Source organism: Labeo rohita, chromosome 9, assembly GCF_022985175.1.
Source record: "Labeo rohita strain BAU-BD-2019 chromosome 9, IGBB_LRoh.1.0, whole genome shotgun sequence".
Lineage (NCBI taxonomy): Eukaryota > Metazoa > Chordata > Actinopteri > Cypriniformes > Cyprinidae > Labeo > Labeo rohita.
In genome coordinates this window covers 28,557,564-28,578,254 of record NC_066877.1, presented here as the reverse complement: position 1 = coordinate 28,578,254, position 20,691 = coordinate 28,557,564, and the positions used below count along the sequence as shown (strand labels likewise).

The 20,691-nt window shown below is 37.7% G+C and overlaps 2 protein-coding genes across 3 annotated transcripts in view; both read left to right on the top strand.

Moving 5' to 3' along the window:
• Positions 1 to 11,800, top strand: part of LOC127170397 (titin) — a 74,295-nt gene extending 62,495 nt beyond the window's left edge. Inside the window, exons 102-113 of one of the 2 annotated variants that reach the window (XM_051118263.1) lie at positions 26 to 610; positions 705 to 1,007; positions 1,124 to 1,423; positions 1,564 to 2,133; positions 2,217 to 2,522; positions 2,602 to 3,192; positions 3,287 to 8,469; positions 8,560 to 8,716; positions 8,834 to 9,330; positions 9,438 to 9,591; positions 10,210 to 10,494; positions 10,610 to 11,800. In XM_051118263.1, the coding sequence (XP_050974220.1) occupies positions 26 to 610; positions 705 to 1,007; positions 1,124 to 1,423; positions 1,564 to 2,133; positions 2,217 to 2,522; positions 2,602 to 3,192; positions 3,287 to 8,469; positions 8,560 to 8,716; positions 8,834 to 9,330; positions 9,438 to 9,591; positions 10,210 to 10,494; positions 10,610 to 10,908 (9,230 nt within the window). In that variant the 3' untranslated portion in view covers positions 10,909 to 11,800. The remainder of the gene's footprint in view (positions 1 to 25; positions 611 to 704; positions 1,008 to 1,123; positions 1,424 to 1,563; positions 2,134 to 2,216; positions 2,523 to 2,601; positions 3,193 to 3,286; positions 8,470 to 8,559; positions 8,717 to 8,833; positions 9,331 to 9,437; positions 9,592 to 10,209; positions 10,495 to 10,609) is intronic. The other variant, XM_051118264.1, reaches the window with a different exon arrangement.
• A 1,975-nt stretch (positions 11,801 to 13,775) lies between these two features.
• On the top strand, positions 13,776 to 15,352 carry fkbp7 (FKBP prolyl isomerase 7). Its single transcript, XM_051118330.1, has 4 exons — positions 13,776 to 14,017; positions 14,154 to 14,305; positions 14,805 to 14,932; positions 15,057 to 15,352. Exons 1-4 carry the CDS (start codon positions 13,791 to 13,793, stop codon positions 15,216 to 15,218), a joined length of 669 nt encoding a protein of 222 aa, XP_050974287.1. The 5' UTR covers positions 13,776 to 13,790; the 3' UTR covers positions 15,219 to 15,352.
• Positions 15,353 to 20,691: the final 5,339 nt, after the last annotated feature.

The window sequence follows — 20,691 nt, the reverse complement described above, 5'->3', positions numbered from 1 at the left end:
AATGATTTGAAATGTGCTGTTTCAGATCCTCCAAGTTATGATCTTGAGGCAAAATACAAAGATGTCCTTGTGGTCAGATCCAAAGGAGTAATCAGACTTTCAGTGCCCATCAAAGGCAAACCTACTCCTACCTGCAAATGGACCAAGGATGGATCAGAGGTGACCAACCGTGCAATGATTGCCTCCAGTGAAGACGTAACAGAGCTTGTAATCAAGCAAGCTGAAAGATCTGATTCTGGCGTTTACCATCTCCATCTGGAAAACAAGTGTGGCAAAAAGATGCTTCCTATAAAGGTCAAGGTTATCGGCCGCCCATTTGCACCTGAAGGCCCTCTTAGATTTGATGATATACAAGCACATTCTGTAAGAGTAAGCTGGAAACCACCAACAGAAGATGGTGGTTCCGAAATTGTTGGCTACATTGTGGAGAGACGTGAAGTAACAAAAGCAGCTTGGTACACTGTTGACTCGCGAGTGGTTGACACATCCCTTGTGGTTAAAGGACTAGAAGAAAATGCTGAATACCACTTCAAGGTGACAGCAGAGAACCAGTTCGGAATAAGCAACTCCCTGAAGTCAGAGACAACTGTTGTACCAAAGACTCCTATTTGTAAGTGCTTGTCAGTGGTCTCATTTCTAGGCATTACATTGTTTGTTATTAAACATAAAATCATTTTCTTTCATTTTTTATTATTAATATTTAGGTGTCCCAGAGGCTTCAGGCACTCCACCAGAAATTATGGATGTTACTAAGAATTCTGCTGCTTTGGCTTGGACTAAACCCAAAGATGATGGTGGATCTCGCATTACTGGTTACTTTATTGAGTACAAAGAAGTCTCGTCTGATAAGTGGATTCGTCATGAGACAAAGATTACCTCAACAATGTATACTCTTAGTCAGCTAACTACTGATGCTGAGTATCAGTTCCGTGTTATTGCCGTGAATGACATTGGAGAGAGTGAACCTGGACCTCTATCAGATTCAGTAATATGCAAAGATCCATTTGGTATGAAAGCACTCTTAATTTTCCTGTCTATTAATAATATGTTCTTTGTTCATTAATTGATTCTGTATTGTTCTTTATTGAATTAAAAATTTTATTTGCACTCTTGATTTATTTAGATAAACCAAGCCAGCCAGGAGAAATTGACACTATGACTGTTACCAAAGACTACATTACAATTAACTGGGAGGCTCCAGCATGTGATGGTGGAAAACCAGTCCTTGGCTACTGGATTGAATACCGGAAGTCTGGAGAGACTGCTTGGAAGAAATGCAATAAGGAGCGCACAAAGGACAAACAGTACACTCAGGGTGGTCTACAAGAGGCAACTGAATATGAATTCAGAGTATTTGCAGAAAATGAAACCGGAATCAGCAGACCACGCAGAACAGCAACTGGCATCAAAACTAAACTGGGTGGTAAGTATGGTTTGAAATAACATTCAAGTATTGTTGTGTGTATTGTGATTAGTTACGAGAATAATATTATCAAATATTTATCCCAATGGATGTTTTAGAAGAGAAATTTATTTGACTTAAAAAAATCTTTTTTATTTTAGTTGGAAATAAACCAGCTCTCAGGAAAGAGATGGATGAAGTCACTGCCAAACTAGGACAAACTGCAACTCTCAAATGTCAGATTATTGGAAGACCTGTTCCAGAAATTAAATGGTACAAGGGTGGAAAGGAAATCAAAGAAGGTCACAAATATGCAGCGACCTCTGATGGCCGCAATCATACACTGACCATTTCAACCGATCAACAGGAAGATGAGGGTCTGTACACTTGCAAGGCTGTGAATGAAGCTGGGGAGTGTGAGACCAGTGGACCTCTGGTCCTTGAAGCAGCACCACAGTTCCCAGTGCCACTGAAAGACAAATACTTTGCAACATGTGGTAGCACAGTGCGCATTCATGTTGTTTACATTGGTCGACCTCAGCCTAAGATCATGTGGCTTTATGGAGCCAAGGCTTTGGAGCCCTCTGAGAATGTAATAATTGAAAATACAGAGCACTACACTCATTTGATTCTCAAAAATGTACAGCGCAGAGTGAACGGAGGAAAATACAGAATCAGAATCAACAACTATTTTGGGGCTGCGGATACTGTAACTCATGTTGAAATTTTAGGTATATGCTTAATAAATTACATAAAAAAATCTGCTGGGTATTAGTGGAAAGTAGACCAATTAACATATTCTGTGTGTTTTCAGATAAACCTGCTATGCCAGAAGGTCCTCTTGTTCTTGATGCACTGTTGAAGAATTCTGTGATCATTAGTTGGAAAGCACCCAAAGATGATGGAGGATCTATGATCACAAATTATATTGTGGAAAAGCGTGAAGACAAGGAAGGAGCAGAGTGGGAACTTGTATCTTCATCTATCACTGGCACTTCATGCAGAATTCCTAACCTTGTCGAAAATGAGGGATACTTCTTCCGTGTTTCAGCACAAAATCGTTACGGCAATAGTGAAGTACTGGAGACTCCTTCTGCTATCCTCATCAAGAGTCAGCTAGGTAAGTGATTAAGAAATGACTACAATTTTGATGTTATTTTTTCAGTGTTGTTACTCAAATTAAAATGTTTGTTTTACAGAGAGGCCAGGAGCTCCAATAAAACCAGTTGTTTCTGCACTTACCAAAAACTCCTGTGTTGTGTCTTGGAAGCCACCTCTCAGTGACGGAGGCTCTAAAATTAAGAACTACTGTCTTGAGAAGCGAGAAAAGAAGGGTGAATGGGCTGCAGTTACAACAGATGAAATCCACCAGACTGTTTATTCTGTCAAGGGCCTGACAGAAGGTGTAGAGTATGAATTCCGGGTGAAATGTGAAAACCTTGGTGGAGAAAGTGATTACAGTGAAGTATCAGACCCTGCCGTTCCAAAGACTGATGTTGAAGTGCGTGCTCCTGCCTTCAAGGAAGACCTCAGAAACATGAGTGTCAAGTTCAAGAGCAACGCAACATTTGTCTGCAAGATAACAGGACAACCCAAGCCTGTAATAAAATGGTTCAAGCGTGGTAAGGAAATTCAAGCTGATGGCACCAAAATCAAGATCCAGGAATTCAAGGGAGGCTACCATCAGCTTGTTATTGCTGATTGTGAAGCAGAAGACTCAACTGTATATCAGATCAGAGCAACAAACCAGGGTGGATCCATTTCTGCTACCGTTTCTCTAGATGTTGAAAGTAAGCTTCCAATATTTTTCTATACTGTATCTGGCTATACATTGAGTTCTGTCTGTAGGAAAAAATGATGCATTAATTTTTACTTTTTTTTCAGTCCCTGCTAAGATTCATCTACCTAAGAATCTGCAAGGAAAGGAGGCTATCCCTGCCCTTCGTGGGGAAGTTGTCAACATCAAAATTCCATTCAGTGGAAAACCAGATCCAGTTATCACTTGGCAGAAAGGACAAGACCTTCTCGATAATGATGGACACTATCAAGTCATTGTCACACGATCCTTCACATCTCTTGTATTCCAGAATGGAGTAGAAAGGAATGATGCTGGTTTCTATATTGTGTGTGCCAAAAACAGATTTGGAATTGACCAGCAAACAGTTGAGCTTGATGTTGCGGATGTGCCTGATCCACCACGTGGCATAAAAGCCAGTGATGTTTCAAGAGACTCTGTAACACTCCACTGGGTAGCACCTGCCAATGATGGTGGAAGTAAAGTCACAAACTATATCATAGAAAAGTGCGCCACCACAGCAGAAAGATGGATTCGCGTTGGCCAGTCTCGTGACTGCCACTATACTGTTGTCAATCTGTTTGGAAAGACAAGTTACCAATTCCGTGTCATAGCTGAAAATAAATTTGGTCAGAGTGCACCGTCTGAGCCAAGTGGACCTGTTGTAACGAAGGAAGACAAATCAAGAGTTCTTAACTATGATGATGAAGTTGATGACACCAGGCCAGTTTCCAAAGGCAAAGCTCCTCATTCAGAGGCTAAGAATGTTCACAACAAGTACATGATTGCTGAAGAGCTTGGCCGTGGACAGTTTGGTATTGTTCACCGGTGCATTGAAACCAGCTCTGAAAAAACTTACATGGCTAAATTTGTTAAAGTTAGAGGTGCAGATCAGGCACTAGTGAAGAAAGAAATTGCAACACTGAATGTGGCACGCCACAAGAACTTCCTGTTACTGCATGAGTCATTTGACTGCCCTGAAGAGCTAGTCATGATTTATGAGTTCATCTCTGGCGTGGACATATTTGAGCGCCTTGGTACAGCCAATTTTGAGCTCAATGAGCGTGAAATTGTTAACTATATCAGACAAGTATGTGAAGCTCTTGAATTCCTTCACAGCAAGAGCTATGGCCACTTTGACATCAGGCCTGAAAATATAGTGTACACCACAAGAAGGGGAACTAATGTCAAGATCATTGAGCTTGGACAATCTAGACACCTTACACCTGGGGACCAAATTAAGGTTCAGTACACGACAGCTGAGTTTGCAGCACCAGAAATTCATCAAAATGAGATGGTTAGCACTGTGACAGATATGTGGTCTGTCGGTGTCCTTGTGTACGTTCTTCTCAGTGGACTTAATCCATTCGCTGCTGAAACCAATCAGCAAATGATTGAGAGCATTTGCAATGCTGAGTACAGTTTTGATGATGAAGCCTTCAAGCATGTAAGTGTTGAGGCATTAGACTTCATGGACCGCCTACTAACCAAAGAGCGCAAACATCGTATGACAGCAGCTGAGGCTTTAAATCATCCTTGGCTGACAATGAGCTCAGAGCAGCTAAGCACTAGGCCCATCAAGATTACACGTCATAAGAGATACTACCAAGCCATGGTTAAGAAAGAATGGAACACTGTTGTCTCATCTGCTCGTGTTGCCAGTGGTGGTGCTATCAGAAGTCAGCGAGGAGTAACACTCTCTAAAGTGAAGATTGCACCATTTGAACATGGACCAGTTGCAGGACAAATTAAACACAGTGTTGCCGATGAAGGTGATGATATCAAGTTCATTTGCAACATTGATAACTACGATAGTACCACAGAAGTGACATGGTACTGTGGAGTAAGACAACTGGAAGAAGGTGCTAAATACGAAATTACTTATGAAGACGGGCTTGCTACCATAACTATCAAGGGAATCAACAGAACTGATGACGGAACATACAGATGTAAAGTTGTCAATGAGTATGGTGAGGACAGTGCCTATGCTGAGCTCTTTGTCAAAGGAGTAAGATCCTATCGTGACTTCTACACTACGCGTGTTGTGAAGAAAGTAAAACGCAGAGTTGACACAGCAAGACTACTCCAAAGACCTCCTGAATTTACTTTGCCATTGTGTAACCGCACCGCTTACATTGGAGAGGATGTGCGCTTTGGTGTCACAATCACCGTGCATCCTGAACCTCGTGTAATGTGGTTGAAAACTGGTCAAAAGATTATGCCAGGAGATGATGACAAGAAATACACTTTTATTAGTGATAAGGGCCTGTATCAGTTAGTTATTCACCATCTTGACCCAGATGATGACGCGGAATACACTGTTGTGGCACGGAATAGATTTGGTGATGACAGTTGCAAGGCTCGTCTCACAGTGGTCCCTCGTCCTGCTCCTGCTGATAACACCTTGAGACCTATGTTCAAACGTGTTCTTGCTAACTTGGAATGCAGAGAAGGCCAGAGTGTACGTTTTGAAATGAGAGTGTCAGGGCATCCTTCATTGAAATGGGAGAAAGATGGCACGCCTTTGGCCTTTGGCCCACAAATTGAAGTTGTGCATGAAGGCTTAGATTACTATGTCTTACATGTAAGAGATACTCTTCCAGAGGATTCTGGCACATACAGAGTCATTGCAACTAACTCAGCTGGGTCAGCAAGTTGCCAAGCCACACTCAAGGTTGAGCGTGTGACACACGTCAAAAAGGAGGAGAGTGAGGAAGAAAAGAAGAAGAAATTCGATCTTGATCAGCAAGAGATGGACAAGAAAGTAAGACTGACTCAGATACTAGCAGGTGCAGATGTCACCCCACTTACTCCAGTTGCACAGCAAGCACTAAGAGAAGCCGCAACCATGTACAAGCCAGCAATCACTACCAAGAAAGTCAAAAGCGAAGCTGAGGAAGCCAAAGAAAAAGAGGAGAAAAAGAAGAGAGCAGAAGAAAAGAGGCTGAGAATGCCATATGTTGTGCCTCCACCTCGTGTAGTTGCTCCCACTGTTCTTGAGGAGGACATGGAAATCAAACACTTTGTACCTTTCTCTGATATGAAGTGGTACAAGAAAATCCGTGATCAATATGAGTTCCCAGAGCCAATGGAAAAGTTCCCCCAGAAAAGACTTAAGCGCATTCGGCTATCAAGGTGGGATCAGTTCTATGAAGTACCCCTGCCAAGAATTAAAGACCAGTACAAGCCCAGATGGCATATTCCTGTTTCACAGGATGACCTTGAAACTGTAAGGCCAGCAAGACACCGCACACCTTCTCCGGAGATGGAGGCTTACTACAGAATCAGGAGACGCTCTCTTGGTGATCTTTCTGATGAGGAACTCCTTCTGCCTGTTAAAGAATACTTGTCAATGAAGAGAACAGAGGAAGAAAGACTTAAACTCGAGGATGAACTTGAGTTAGGCTATTCTGCTTCCCCACCAAGTCTTAGCCCAGTACGCTTTGAACTCTCTGCACTGCGTCACCCATCACCTAAGAGAGCTGCATATGATGAGGAGGAAGGAGAGGAAGTTCCAACATATGACTCCTACCGTATTCCATCTAAATATGAGGCTGGTCCAAGCTATATAGACTTACGTCAGCGTCATGATAAGGCAACATACAGACCTCCAAGACAAAAGCAAAGGTTGTATGAGGAAAAAGAGGATCAGGAACTGCTTAGGTCTGTAACGACAACCACAAAGTTAACTTCCTACAAGAGCAAACTGCAGCACATTGAGTTTGAGGAGAAAACAAAGGTCAAAAGAAAGGAGAAAAGAGTTTCTGTGTCAGCAGTAACTGAGGCAGCAATCATAACTGATATACCTACAACATCATTCGCTCCTGGCTATGTTCCAGCAACTCATCCTAAGAAACCTTCTCCAACTCTGGCAGAAAAAGAAGTGGTTAGAAAACCTTCACCTGAAAAGACACGCCCACGTTCCCCCAGCCTTGAGAAAGCAGCCACTACATCAGACTTATCAACAAAAATTGATTATATGTCAAGGTATGAGTCAAGAAAGAAAGCCTTGAAAACTGAGAGGAAGTTTGAAATTGTGACCCAGGAGCCTTTTACCCTTGACCATGCTCCCAGAGTGACTGTAAGGATGCGCTCTCACCGTGTGCCAATCGGTCAAAACACTAAATTCACACTGAATGTCCAATCTAAGCCAGAAGCACAGATTAAATGGTACCACAATGGAGTGCAGATTGAAGAAAGCAGAAAGTACCGTATGCTTAACATGAGTGGTGTTTTGTCCCTTCAAATCATTGATTGTCAGGAGGAGGACAGTGGCACCTACCGTGTCGTCTGCACAAATGCAAAGGGAGAGGCCTCTGACTATGCCACTCTCGATGTTGCTGCTGGTGGATTTTCTGCATATGCCTCACAACGTAAAGATGAGGAGCCACCAACTCCCTTTGTCCCGGAGATGACAAAAACAGATGTTTATCATGTTTCATCTACAAAAGCAGCATCTGTATCAGAAACACAAGTGGAAGTATCCAAAACTAAAACAGGCAAGGTAGAAGAGACAATTGAGACTGTTGTTCAGGAGAAGCAAGTGACATCTGAAATCAAACTTGAAACTATGGAAGTGACAGCAGTTGAGGAAGTTGTGGTTGAGAAAATTTCTGAGACTAAATTTGAAGCTACAGAAGTGAAAACAGTAGTGGAAGAAGTAGTTGAGGAAAAGAAGCCAACTCGCCCAGCCACAATTGTGACTAAACCACAGTCACTCACAGTATCTGAGGGAGAGTCAGTTAAATTCACATGCGACGTTGATGGTGATCCTGCACCCTCTGTTACATGGATGCGAGAGGCACAAGTAATTGTGACATCTCAGCGTCACCATATTACCTCAACTGAATATAAATCCACCTTTGAGATTACCCAAGTAGAAACATCAGATGGCGGTAATTACACTGTAGTGGTAGAGAACTCTGCAGGTAAACAGGAGGCACAGTTCAGCCTAACTGTTCGTAAACCAACACCTGTACAGAAAGTTGTTGCTTCTCCTCCAAGAGTGAAATCTCCAGAGTCTCCCCGTATAAAGTCACCATTTGGAATTAGATCTCCACAGAGAATTAAATCACCTGAACCAATTAAATCTCCACCACGAGTTAAGTCCCCACCCATGGTAAAATCACCTACTCCAAAGGAAAAAGCATCCAAGCCAACCTTTTCAGCAGAACTAAAAGACATCTCAGCCTCTGCAGACACTATTATAAAGCTTACAGTGAAAGTGTCCGGTGAGCCTAAGCCATCAATATCTTGGATGAAGGATGGAAAAGTAAGAGAGATTTTTTTTTTGTTTACTTTTATGGAGAAAAAAAAAATAATGGATGAATTTACTAACTAATTTTGACATTTTTCCTCACAGAGCCTCTCTCAAGGTGGAAAATATGAAATCTTTGAAGAACATGGTTCAGCACATCTTGAAATCTATGAATCTGATGTCTCTGACAGTGGAGTATACACATGTACAGCGAAAAACTCTGCTGGATCTGTTACTACGAACTGCACTGTTACTGTTCAAGGTACTGTAATGCACAATTGAGTGGACAAACTACATTATGATTTTAGTAGCTATAATTTTGTGTAATTTTGCATGCACAGTGGTACTTTAATAAAGTTACCCTCTCTTTCCTCTACAGCACGAACAACAATAGTTGCCATGGAAAGAAAAGCAGAGTTGTCAGAGCAAATAGTAAAAAAGGAGATTGCCTACGAGGAAGTGCAGTCCTTCACAGAAATTAAAGCATCAAAAACCCAAATGACAGTGAGCCAAGGTCAAACTGCTACACTACAAGCAAACATCCCTGAAGCCTCTGATGTGAAATGGATCCTGAATGGAGCCGAGCTATCAAATTCAGAGAACTACAGATATGGTGTGTCAGGAAATGATCACACCCTGACAATTAAAAGCATCAGCCACCATGACCAGGGAATTCTCACATGTGAGGCCAGAACTGAACATGGTGTAGTCAAGTGCCAGTTTGACATGACTGTCAGTGCAATGCGCCCAAATGCACCAAGTTTCCTAGTGCAACCACGCTCCCAAAATGTAAACGAGGGACAAAATGTCACATTTACATGCGAAATCACTGGTGAACCTTCTCCTGAAATTGAGTGGCTCAAGGATAATACAGTGGTGAGTAGTTTGTCATTATATTTTGGGGGAAGAAAAACATCTGCTTATTTGTGTTTTCCCTCATAGCAGTCTGTTAACTTTATTTAAACTTCTTTTCATCTTTGCAGATATCTATTACATCAAATATGAAATTGAGCCGGTCTAAGAATGTGTACACACTTGAGATTCAGAACACTACCACTGAAGACAGCGGAAAATACACAGTGAAAGCTAAGAACAAATTTGGACAGTGCTCTGCAACAGTATCACTGAACGTCCTCAGTAAGTGTTTGATCTATTCCTAAGGATAACTTAACACACTACTGTAACCTAGTATGAGCATCCTGTCCATAACATAAAAGGCATGATCAAACCAATCATGTATGTCCACGAAGAACACATATTTCTCACCAATCAAGCTAACAAAATCTAACAATACCTTCTACAAATGGACCTACGTTCTTTTGATCTTTTTGACTTTGTTGGACTGCATTTTGACCTACTAAATTTAACTACCACAGTACATAATAAAAAGGCACTAAATAATATGAATGCATTTGCAGTTGGCATAGTGATATCATGTTAACAGCATGAATTTTCAAGGATATCCATGCATCACATAGTTTGCTTCTTTTGACAAAAAATGTTTGAGATTGAAGTCAAAATCAAAAGACTGTATTTTTTTATTAGCATGACCAAATGAATTTCCTTAAAGGTACAATCTGCAAGTGGTGTGAATAGAACATTCTTTATTTTAGTATATCAAAAATGTTCCAGTAGACTTTACATTAAATGTTTTAAACAGGAAACAGAGACCAGTTGCACCATTTGAACTGCCTGTTGTACCTTTTTTATGAAATAAACTGCATCAATGACATGGTATTTGATGTACTCTCACAGCTCTGGTTGAGGAACCTGCCCAAATGATAATTGTGGAGAAAGCCTCTGATGCTACGAGCATGCAGGGCAGTTATTCTGCCAAGCATGTTGTTTCAAAAATGCAAGAGTCATCCTTCAGCAGTTCCAGCATGGCTGAAGTTAAGTTTGAGAGCATGTCAGCGTCTAGCATGTCCTCCATGATGTCTGAAAGAATGATAGCTATGAGCTCCAGCAGTATGATGGCAATGTCCAGTCACTCGCATGTTGAGGGGTCATCCTTCAAAGCCATTTCTCATGGCCGCAAAGGTGAGATGGAAAGTCTGTGCATCTTCACCAAACAGCATTTTACAGTTCCACAAAACTGATATCAGCAGAGCTATATTACCATGATAACAGATTGATTTATTTGTCCTTTAACCAGGTATACCACCAAAGATTGAGGCCGCCCCTCAAGATATCAGTATTGAGTCAGGGAAGGTCCTGACTGTAGCCTGTGCGTTCACTGGAGACCCAACCCCTTGCATAGAATGGTCACGTTCAGGGAAGACACTGTCCAGCAAGGAGGAGAGTGGACGACTGCAGATTGAGACTTCTCAAGATGTCACCACTCTTGTTATAAATAGAGTGAAAGAGACTGATGCTGGTGCATACACCTTAAAACTTTCTAACGAGTTTGGATTTGATACCACTACTGTCAATGTCAGGATTCGATCGATGTAAAAAAAAAATATATAATAGTAATACAATCCTCTCCCCATTTCCCTCATTCAAATCCTTTTTATTTATAGAATGAGAAAAAAAATACTTGATAAAGACCTGGATTTCTGTTCTTGTAAATATGAACTATTTTTATACCAAACTTGACATTAATTTATGCCAAACTAGACTAAAGTCTAAAGCTGTTATAAAATGTGCCATATTGGATAATTATGATCAGAAGTTCAGCACCATTTTGTGACATGTACATAATGTATATAGCCGAAGTTACCGGTTATGGAAAATGTATGAATTGTTATTTATGACAATATTAACAAATGAAACAAATGGAACTAAATGTTTAACAGGAGAAAGTTTCACATGGAACGAATACCCTGTTAAACCTGAAAAACAAAACTATGTGCCTCAACAGTAAGTTGAAGTCTTAAGATTGCCTCAACAGGTAGAGAGGCTCCCTGTTGAAGTTAACTAAAATCAGAGAGACTAAGTTACGCACTGTACATTTGTGTGTGCAGTAATGCAGTACACAAGAATTTATGACTTGAACGTAAGGCCTTGAGTGCTGTTTGCATTACCCTCATGTAAGCAGGGCGACTAGGCCTTGTGTTCAGACTGACGAAGTCATACCGCCATTTTAATGACAAGCTCAATGTGCGAGCGGCCTGCACAATGAGCTAATGATATTGTTTGTGCACAGTTTCTGGCAACGGACTGTTTGAATTCCGATTTTATGAACGTAACATCACCTGGCCATTAATTGTAAAATCAATTCAAGTGCTTCTTTGCAGAAGCTGTGCCAACTCTTGGAGGATTGCTAGGTTATATTTTGTGTGTTTGTGTGTGTGTTAGCGTTAGAATCTCACTTTGTCAGCAGCCAGGGTATCCACCAATGTACCACAGAGACTTCATGTGCTGTGCAAAGAAAACAAAAATACATGGATGTAATACCCTGCACATTGATTTATTAGAACTAATTTATGTAGTTTTACCCATATATTCAGCCTCCTTGAGTTTTATGAATTACTGATTTAATAAAGCATGTTTTCAGCACCATAAAATCTTTGTCTGTGTTCTATCAATGAATTACTTAATTTCATAATTGATGTATGCATTATGTTTACTCAGTCTTTCAGTTTGATCTGATTTTACTCAATATTGTTTAATCAGTGTTTGTTCTGATTTGAAATAGGAGAGCAGCAACAATGCCAATTTCTTGCACTACTTGAAAAAACACTTTGAAGGGTAAATAAACCCATAAAATATGGTTCATCTGATGTCTAGTAACAACTAAAGGAATATTATCGGTCTTATGTTTTACTCAAAAATACTTGACATTGACATCCATCAAACATCATCTTAATTCCTACAACTGCTGGACTTCTTTCTTGCTATGAGGCAACTGATTATATATACACATGTTTGTACAGAATAGCCTGAATCTATTCTAAATCTAAATCTATTCTAAATTCACTGTGAAGCTTATACTGGCAAAGTACCCAAGAGAAAAGGATTACACATTAAGTGATCTAATTTCAGAAATGAGAAAAAAAGCTTGCTGTTTTGCAGAACATCACAGTTATATGCGATATGAGAATAGTTTCATAGTTTTTATTTAGGGAAAATATATTTTCAGAATGACAATTTTATTAATTTGATTTATTTTCCCCTCAAAACTAGTCTGTGGAGTAAAATGCCCACTTGGGCATTAAATCATGATTACTGTATATGTTCTGAATATCACATCCTTTGCTTGTTCCATAAAATGTAATCTATCAAGATGGCTGAATAAATATATATGGACTTTATATTTAAAAATGACCTCAGGTTACCACCATCTTGTTAGTTAGCCAGTCAGTATCAGCTAAAAATCTTGGATAACTAGAAATCTACGGCAACTATTCTAGACACACTTAACTTTTGTTTCACTAAATAAATTACATGGTCCTTAAGGGGACTCTTTTCTAAGGTGACCAGATTTCTGAAATGGAAAAAAAAGGTCAAAATATCACTAAAGTCTCACTTGGAAAAATACACGGATGTAATATCTACAAATTAAAAAAATATATATTTTTGGGTGGGTTCTGTATATTAATATCATAATCAGTAATTAGAGTGATGTTTGAGGATCAAACAATTCAATTCTCCAATTCACCAAAAATCACATTATGAAAAAACTACCGTTTGCTTGTATACAGTGAGGCGTGAATGGGTGTGGGATCATTTTTCACACAATATTAAACATTTCTGAAACGTCCGTCGTTGCAACTCCAATAATATGAAAATAATAAACTAAACAAATACAATGACATTTACAGAACTGCATTTGCGTACTATGTGGCCAGCCTAAAATAAGCATAAAATCAAAAAAAAAAAAAAAAAAAGCCTATCCATTTCCATAAGCATAAATATAAAATGACATTTAACATTTTGTAACTACTGTATAGGCTACAGTAATGAAAGCCGAAAATGTCTAATACAGTTACATATTTGTTAAACACGGTTTTATATATGTTCTCATAATTTACTGTTTTATTTTTGTAATGAGTTTTTGAAAAGTCATAATGTAAAGTTTTGATCTGTTTGCTCTTTTTAATATTTACTGATCCTCAACCATCATTAGAATTAGTAATTACAATATTAATATATTGAACCCACAACAATACAAAACAATAATTTTCCCCGGTTTTTAATTGGTATAAAGTGAGATTTCAATGTCAACTATTCTGACCACTAAAGTAAGAATATTTTCCCCGTTTTCATTAAAAAAGAAAAAGAAGAAAAAAAAGAAATCTGGTCATTTAACAGCCCAAAAGTAAAGTTTGAAATTTGAGTACTGGGCGGCACTGACGCGTCAGCTGTCCAGCCCCCCCTCGCCACGCCGACAGATGTGCAAGATGTCCCAGCGATTTACATTTTACTTTTGTTTGATTTTGTTTTTGCAAACCCTCAACCCCTTCATCGTATTGATTTGGGCAAATGAATCCAATCAAGATGTTAAAATTGAGGTTACGTTTCTGCCAGAAAACTGCAGCCAGAAAGCCAAGAGAGGAGACATGCTGAATGCTCATTACGATGGATATCTAGCTAAAGATGGATCTCAGTTCTACTGCAGGTAAACGCACTTTAAAGAATAAAGTTGTTGTAATAACCATGCAATGTAGGTTATATTTATCTGCTTCGAGAGCTGTAAACAGTGTATTTAGTGTTTAATGAAGTTGCAGATAAGTCTGTTCATATTTATTTTCTAGTCGTTCGACAAACACGGGTCACCCACACTGGTTTGTGTTAGGCGTTGGAGAAGTTATTAAGGGCCTCGATTTAGGGCTGGACGGCATGTGTCCTGGTGAGAAGAGAAAAGTTATCATTCCTCCGTCTCTGGCATACGGCGAGAAAGGAAAAGGTAGGTCTTTCCACTTCATACCTTACACTTACACAGGTGGCGCTGTTTGCATTTTTTTTTATTCCGAATAATGTTGGTTCTTGATGTTGTTGATGCTGTTGCTTTTAATTTAATTTAGATAACAGTTAAGCAGGAAATGAGCAATCTTATTTATTATTTTTAAGATTATTTATTAAAAGCCCAACTGTACTGTGTTTTTGTACTGATTAATTACGTGCTATATAATTAATATTATCTGAAAATATTTGCTTTGCATGTTGCTTAAAAGTAAAATATTCTTTCTCCCCAATATTAGGATATTATAGAAACATTTTCAATTTAGCTTACATTTATTTGTTAAGAGTGTTTCAGTGATTCCAAAGCTGCATAAAAATACCACAGACACAGAAGAGACACCTTTGTAGTTTTCTTAATGGACCCCTAATTTAAAAATTTATTATGCAACAACAAAAAAGTTAAGATTTAAGCCATTAACAATCACCTTTCTGGGCTGGAATAGGTCCTGTACCACCAAATGCAACAGTGGTCTTTGAGGTGGAGCTTTTACACATAACCAGAGGACCACGCAGCATAGAAGCCTTCAAAGAAATTGACGCTGACAACGACAAGGCCCTGACAAAAGAAGAGGTAATAGACATCAGTTAATGCATGTAAATTGATGCATCAGGACTTTTATTTTGCATGCCTCGTTTTTATTTATTCATTATTATTTGTTTTTGAAAATTCACATATTGCCATTTTGGATTTACAGATTAAAGAATACTTGAAAATGGAAGCAAAGAAGTTAAATACACAGAAAGATGAATCCTATTTTGATGATGTTGTGGCGGATGTGTTCCATAAGAATGATCACAATGCTGATGGGACCTTATCACTAAAGGAGTACAATGTTTATGGTCATGATGAACTATAAACACTACTAGAGAGACATTTTTATACAGCTGGTGCACTGGACATTCTCTACAAGACACTCTTCAAATTGTAGAGTTGATTAAGGATTTTGCTTTGATGAACACCACTAAATTTTGAATAAAGTTCATTCAAATACTAACTTGTAGTGATTGCATAATCCATTAACAATAACCAACACTACCAGCTGGAGGTTTTTGGACAGAACGCTTTTTTAAAGAAGTCTCTTCTTTCACCAAGCCTTCAGACCTTAAGAATGCTTTAAATTAATGATAAAGACATTTATAATCTTACAAAAGATTTCTGTTTCTGATAAATGCTGTTCTTCTGAACTTTCTATATATCGAAGAAACCTGAAAAAAATCTACTCAGCTGTTTTCAACATAATAATAAATGTTTTTGAGCAGCAAATCAGAATATTAAAATGATTTATGAAGGATCATTTGATTGCAGTAATGATGTTAAAAATTCAGTTTTGAAATCACAGGAATAAATCAGATTTTAAAATATATTCAAATAGAAATCAGTTATTTTAAATAATACAAATATTTAATAATTTTACTGTTTTTGCTGTACTTTGGATCAAATTAATACAGGTTTGGGGAGCAGAAAAGACTTCTTTAAAAAACATTAAAATCTTACTGTTCAAAAACTTTTGCCTGTAGTGTAATTAGGGCATAAAAATTTGTGCTTTTCAAAATTGTTCAGACCTTTTCTGAAAATGTTTGCATCTTCTCAAATTTAGCATTATCATAAACACACACACACACACACACAAAAAACGTTCTTTTAAGAACTTCACAGATAGGTTCTTCTATGGCATCGTTGCGATAATCCACTTTATTTTTAAGAGTATTAACAAAAAAACAGCACACACTGTTAAACTATCCACACATTTACAATTAGTTATAGACCAGTATAACCTATATCGGTCAACCACTATTTAAAACCAAACAATTCAGGCATATGAACTCATAGATTGAATTTACAGTTTAAATCAGTATCATAATAAATGCCATTTAGGTGTTGAAAAAATTACTTGAACAGCATATTCTAAACAAAATGTTGCCTAAACAAGATTTGCTTAAATAACATATGGTCACCCACTGTGAAATAATAAGTTTCCATGACACAGGGTTCATATGATTCCATAAGGGAAAAAGGCACATTTCATTGACCAAACCTAAAATTGCAAATTAGTTTGACTATAGACATTCAAATCTTGCTATACCCAATAAGAACACCAGGTGGCTGCATAATACAAGGTAGAACAGACTTTTCTTGAACCTGCTTTTAAAAATTAGATGTAATTAAGTGTAATACAGTAATCTTAATAAATAAATAAATAGATAAACAAGTGGTGTGACTTTTTGATTGGCAAATTGGTAATAAAGATAAGGAAGAATCTATTTGGGGAGAATTAAGAGTGTTTTATGATTTACAGACAAACATAATATGCTAAGAACATGTAAACATGCATTTGAACCATTACACATGCATTTCCCAAATAACCAGGTCAAAGAAATTATTAAATGATCAAGCAGAGAGGTTTTTGAGCACAGACTCAAAACTTGGTTTTTGTGTAAAACTCTAACTCTCTCAACTCCCCCGCATGCCAAAAGTGACGTAAACCATGTCCGTGCCAATATTCAGAGCAGATCCAGACAGTGGAGGGAGAGGGGTTAGAAGACGACGTTGAAATGACTGTTTTACTTTCAGTGTAAATTGTACAATTTCAGACAAGTCATAGCGGTTTTGCCAAAGCGTTCAAACAAATCACCACTGGAGCATGCGTTGAATTTTAGCTATAATCTGAAGAGGAAAAAAATGAGCAACTCATCCTTTCCTGAAACCGCAATTTCAACTCTGGCATTGCTAGTACTCTTTATGCGTTTGACTGTTAAAGTTGGGCTTTGACAGACGGATATCTTACAGTACTGGTTAGGCTTAGGATGGATGTCCAGTGTTTCTGCCTTTAGGGCTTGGTGATTACAGGTCTACCAGAAGGAGTGCTGTTTAAAGACCAGTAGGTACAGTTCTCTCCAAAATAATCATTTGTGTTACACTGTACTTCACCCATGTCAAGTTCCCATGACTTAGCTGATGTTTAATTGTTGCAAGAGTTTATGTCATCCCTATACATTTAATTCTGTGTATATGTGTAGAATAATGTGCCTGACTTGTGCCTCAACAACATATAAATGATCCCACAGAATGCCAATAAAACATATTTATAGTTGCATGAATTTGAACAAAGCTCCTTTGTCTGAATCTGAAATGCGTTTATTGTGCTCTGCATTATGGGCTCGATAAAGCAGTCTCAGCATTAAGAGAAAATGAAGCTCTTTATGAAATCTGATGCTTGTCCCTGCCCTTCCATTTATGAAAAAAAACCCATGAGGGCATTTTACAATGATGAACTCGATGGACAGAAAGATTGTGCTCAAAACTACCACCCCTCCCTTACATTCCCAGTCATTATAATATTAGAACATTGCATACAGACTATCATGGTATAGCGATAACCTATTTAACAAAGATCTATGTAGTAAACCACAAATGAACAACGTTTGAGCTTCCTTTGGGCATGTCAGACTTTTTTTAAAAATTATCAGTCCATGCAACAAACACACACACACAAAAAAAGATTGGTCAGAATGTTATAAAAAAAAAAAAAAAAAAATCCGGAGAGCAACTGACACACATATGTTTTTGTGTACAAGTGTAATAAAATGCTAAAACTACAGGCACAGATCAGTATTGCAGTAAGAAATAACACGGCAAAGCATACAGAATAGCCAGAGGAACAGTGACCCTTAAATCCAACAACAGCACAAACAACATCTGCATAAAGTCAAGCCAAATTCCAATCCCAAGAGTTCACATACTGCAGCACTCTACAGCAAATGGCAATACCACAACACTAAAGAGAACATGTTCAATCCATTCAGTCTCTTCAGAATGGATAGTACACCATAAATCCATTTCCAACTTTTTCTATTAACTGGTTTTACAATTTCCATCTGTCCTCTATGTTTGCTGTGTTTATTCTGGTCTTAAAGCATTTCTCTCCTTTTTTGGCATGTTCAGTTTGGATCACCAACGTTGTCCTACAACAGTGTTGTAGCATGGGTTTAAGATTTGTCTGCATCCTGTTGTTTCCTTAAACAACAGCAGCATGTAGGTGTTTGATAGTTTACAAGTGTTTTATTTTTACACATGTAAGCCGTATGTCAAGTCGGCACATTCAGACTTGACAGGTCTGCACTTTATGAGCATGGCAGCAGAAAGAACCCCTGAATAAACACCTAACCAGACGTGTTTACATGGGAGGATGGCCTAGAGAGATGCAAGACGATCTAAATAAATACAACAGTTTTTTCTGCAGTGATACAAATGTGTCTCTTCTTTCAATATCCTTGTTATGGGTAAATATTAATTAGAGAGTGAAAATATAAATTATTTGAAAAGCCCTGCAAAGAAATCCTGTATGGATGCAAGCTTGCGTTTAAAAATAACTTTTAAAGCACATACACTACCAGTCAAAAGTTTTTGAACAGTAAGGTTTTTAATGTTTTTTAAAGAATTATCTTCTGCTCAACAAGCCTGCATTTATTTGATTTGAAAATACAGCAAAATCAGTAATATTGTGAAATATTTTTACTATTTAAAAAAACTGCTTTTTATTTAAATATATTTTAAGATGTAATTTATTCCTGTAATCTACGCTAAATTTTCAGCATCATGACTCCAGTCTTCAGTGTCACATGATCCTTCAGAAATCATTCTAATATGCTGTTCAAAAAAACATTTTTTATTATTATTATCAATGTTTAAAACTGTTGAGTACATTTGTTTCAGAATTCTTTGATGAGTAGAAAGATCCAAAAAAAACAGCATTTATCTGAAATAAAAAGCTTTTGTAACATTATACACTATACTATTCATACTTAGAGTCATAATTTTTTTAGAAAAAAAATTCTAGAAATTAATACTTTTATTTAGCAAGGACGCTTTAAATTAAAATTGATGATAAAGAGATTAATAATGTTACAAAAGATTTCTATTTCAGATAAATGCTGGTCTTCTGAATGTTCCATTCATCAAAGAAACCTAAAAAAATTCTACTGAGCTGTTTTAAACATAATAATAATAATAATAAATGTTTTTTGAGAAGCAAATCAGAATATTAGAATGATTTCTGATGGACCATGTGACTGGAGTAATGATGCTAAAAGTAAATCACATTTTAAAATATGTTCAACTAGAACAGTTATTTTAAATGGTAAAAATATTTTAACATTTCTGTATTTCTACTCTATTTGGATCAAATAAAGGCAGGCTTGGTGACCAAAAAAACAAACAAACAAAAAAAAACATTAAAAATCTTACTGTTCAAAAACTTTTGACTGGTAATGTAAAATACATTCAGTGAAATCTCCACAGAAGAATGTATTGTAAGTCAAACAAGGTTTAGAACAACATGTGAATTCTATGACAAAATGTTCTTTTTAAAATAAAACTAATCCCGTAATGTTTCTAAAATACATATGGTTTAATCCAACAGCAAGCCCTCACTTCTTCCAGAAAACAGTTCAATTAGACAAGCAACACGTAGCCAATGTGGAGAACAGATCTGAGCACTGAGGTCATACATATCCTATTCATCATGGCTTTAGCATTTCCCTTTCACACACAAAACCCCAGCTCCCTTTACAGCAACCCCCCAGACAGAGTCACTGCTTTACATCTGCATTTCTCACTATGCTTCTCAAACCATGGAAAACTGTTGTTTGATTTGTATAAAAAGCTTTAAGATCCTCCAGAACGAAGAGGATGTAAAAAAAAAAAAAAAAATTACATTTTGTGAACGCCAAACAAGTACTTGACATGAGAACGGGAGTTTTTGAATAGATTTTGTTACTTTAGTGAAGAAAACGAACTTGTGCCAAACACAGGCAGTTTTGAGAGAAACTAGAAACATGTGTCTCAGCTCAATTTTGCAATGGTTTCACTAACCAATAGTGCTTTTTATTGGAGGAGGAGGAGGAGACGGAGAGTAATACTTGATCCCAGGATTAGAAATGGCGGCTTAGAGCCATAAACACAAACAGTAAAACATATAATTTCTTGATATGCCAAGTCACAACTTTTCTCTCATAAATGCTAAGTAATTGAGGGAGTATGTAAAGCAAAAAGAAGCTATGCAAATATGCAACGAACAATAGATAAGACATTCAGCTGTTCCAAACCCCTAATCCTGAACCGAGAGAACATAACATGCAGAGCTGCAAGTAGCGACACACATATGCTAACAACGGGCCAAAAAAATAATGCTATGCTTGGCTGTCATTACTCAGCTAACAGCTATTTGAAAGAAAACTTGCTTGGGGCTATCTTTTATCCTCGTTCTGCCATCAATCAGCCACATAAAGAATAATAAAGACACATTTTTGAATGAATCAACTTTCTCTGCA

Bases quoted from the DNA above. Each gene is read 5' to 3' on its own strand.
- fkbp7 (XM_051118330.1), top strand. From the start codon at position 13,791: ATGTGCAAGATGTCCCAGCGATTTACATTTTACTTTTGTTTGATTTTG. The intron at 14,018-14,153 runs GTAAACGCACTT...TTTATTTTCTAG, and splicing joins GGATCTCAGTTCTACTGCAG to TCGTTCGACAAACACGGGTC. The intron at 14,933-15,056 runs GTAATAGACATC...TTGGATTTACAG, and splicing joins AGGCCCTGACAAAAGAAGAG to ATTAAAGAATACTTGAAAAT.